The sequence below is a fragment of the Mercenaria mercenaria genome, chromosome 1 (assembly GCF_021730395.1).
Source record: "Mercenaria mercenaria strain notata chromosome 1, MADL_Memer_1, whole genome shotgun sequence".
NCBI classification, from domain to species: Eukaryota; Metazoa; Mollusca; class Bivalvia; order Venerida; family Veneridae; genus Mercenaria; species Mercenaria mercenaria.
In genome coordinates this window covers 60,324,488-60,326,387 of record NC_069361.1, presented here as the reverse complement: position 1 = coordinate 60,326,387, position 1,900 = coordinate 60,324,488, and the positions used below count along the sequence as shown (strand labels likewise).

The 1,900-nt window shown below is 40.3% G+C and overlaps 1 protein-coding gene across 1 annotated transcript; it reads right to left on the bottom strand.

The window, feature by feature from the left end:
* Positions 1 to 779: 779 nt before the first annotated feature.
* LOC128559007 (uncharacterized) lies at positions 780 to 1,628 on the bottom strand. Its single transcript, XM_053549699.1, has one exon. It carries the CDS (start codon positions 1,626 to 1,628, stop codon positions 780 to 782), a length of 849 nt encoding a protein of 282 aa, XP_053405674.1.
* Between the last annotated feature and the right edge of the window lie 272 nt (positions 1,629 to 1,900).

Here is a 1,900-nt window from a genome sequence, read left to right as displayed (position 1 = left end):
GTGTCTACTTGCATTATCTTGTTACTAGTAGAGCCGAAGGATGACAAATATATTGTCTCTGTGCCGTTTCTGGTGAGTTCAAGTTCTTCTGCTAAACTTTCCGTAATAAAGGATTTATGTGAACCTTCATCGAACAGTATGTTGGTATATAGCTGTACTTTAGTTGACGAAACGGTTGCTATGGCTGTTTTCAACAAGACTCTTTTACCGTGTAGACCTGCTGATGAATGAAATACTCCAGCTTCCGGTGTCTGCGTAATTTCTGTTGGGGATGACTTCGGCTGCTGAGCTGTTTGTCGTCTGCTGCAAATTGCCGTATGGTGTTTCCGGTTACAAATTTGGCATCTCTTGATCGAATTACATTTAGCGACGGGATGTTTTCTTAAACAATTAAAACACAAGCGGTTCTGTTTCACGATGTCAAGTCTTGAATTAGTATCACAGTGAGTTTTACATTCAACAGATTTGTGTCCTTGTTCACAGAATGCACACATAATATCATCTTTACGATTAGACCTTCCGAATGATGATTGCGCGAGATGTTGTGGTTTTCTTTTAGATTTTGCTGTCATGAAAAACGCTGCTGTAGCCTCGCAGTCGTCGACTTCCGGTTCACTGCGCGCCGTACCAGCCTCCATGATTTCTCGATTGATAGAAGCTCGTAGATCTTCTAGTCGCCAGTTATTTTCAACGTTTTCGCGGGCTAGCTGTTTTCTAATTTCACTTGGTAATTTTTCTAACACAACAGGCACTAATAAGCTACCATAACTTTCTTGACACTATCCCATGGCTTCTAAACTACGTATGAATGTCTCCATTTTATCATAAAAGTTTCTCAAACTAGTAACTCTGTTTGACGGGGCAGGTAATTTCAACAAGGATTGCATGGCTACGTGCATTATCTTATGTTGCTGCCCGAATCTTTCTTTGAGTAGATCAACAGCCCGGATGTAGTTAACATTTGTCATGGCGAATCCTTCAATCACTTGTGCTGCTTTTCCTTCAAGTTGTGATTTCAAGTAACTAAACTTTTGCACATCGGTAAGGTTATTGTTCATATGTATGGTAGACTCATAAGAATCCCAGAATGATTGCCATGTTAATATATCGCCATTGAATGTTGGCAGGGAAATTTTAGGTAATCTGTAAAATTGATTATACGAATTATTACTCACATTTCTGTCGTTGAAATACCTATCTTCTGAGTTTGAGGCGTTACCATTTCGCTGTCCATCTCTCTCCCGTAAACTTTGATGATCACCTGACTCTCTAGAATTCTCCTGATCATGTATTTCTCTTGAGGTTTGCTGATCTTCTCGGGGAAGTGACGTTGTAGAACACTTCTCTTGTTGATTTCGGAATTCTCTGAGTTGACGCAACTTTATCTCCAGCTGTAGTGAATACTCTTCTGCTTGGAATATCTCGTCTTCTATACACTCGATTTCTGTGTTTGAAAGTATTTTCTCGTTAAGTGTCTCTAGTATTTGTACCTTGGCTTCAATTGACTCTAGAATAGCGTTAAACTCCAGTAATGACGAATTCTCCTTCGCGTGCTCAATTTTGATGAGATATCTGTCAACGAAACGTCGGTGGCCCTCTCTCTGTGTTTGTAATTTCTGTAGATTCATGTTTTAGGTCACGGCACCAATATCGCATAGGAGATGTAAAGACCTACAACGCTGTGCCCAGGTTCTACCTTTAATCGTTGAAACGTATCTTAGAATCATGTAACAACAACGGATATGACGTAGACGTCACTAGCGCGACGTCGTATGTTAAAGCGCGGTAAATAACGTTATAACATTTTCTACAGACGTTAAGGCCCGGACACGAAATATGAAGTGACCCTGTTTTTGAAATTTGACCTCTAAGTGTCACATTGACCTTGGAGCTAGGGAAC

What these genes read in the sequence shown, in the direction of transcription:
- LOC128559007 (XM_053549699.1), bottom strand. Translation starts at nt 1,628, where the DNA reads ATGAATCTACAGAAATTACAAACACAGAGAGAGGGCCACCGACGTTTC.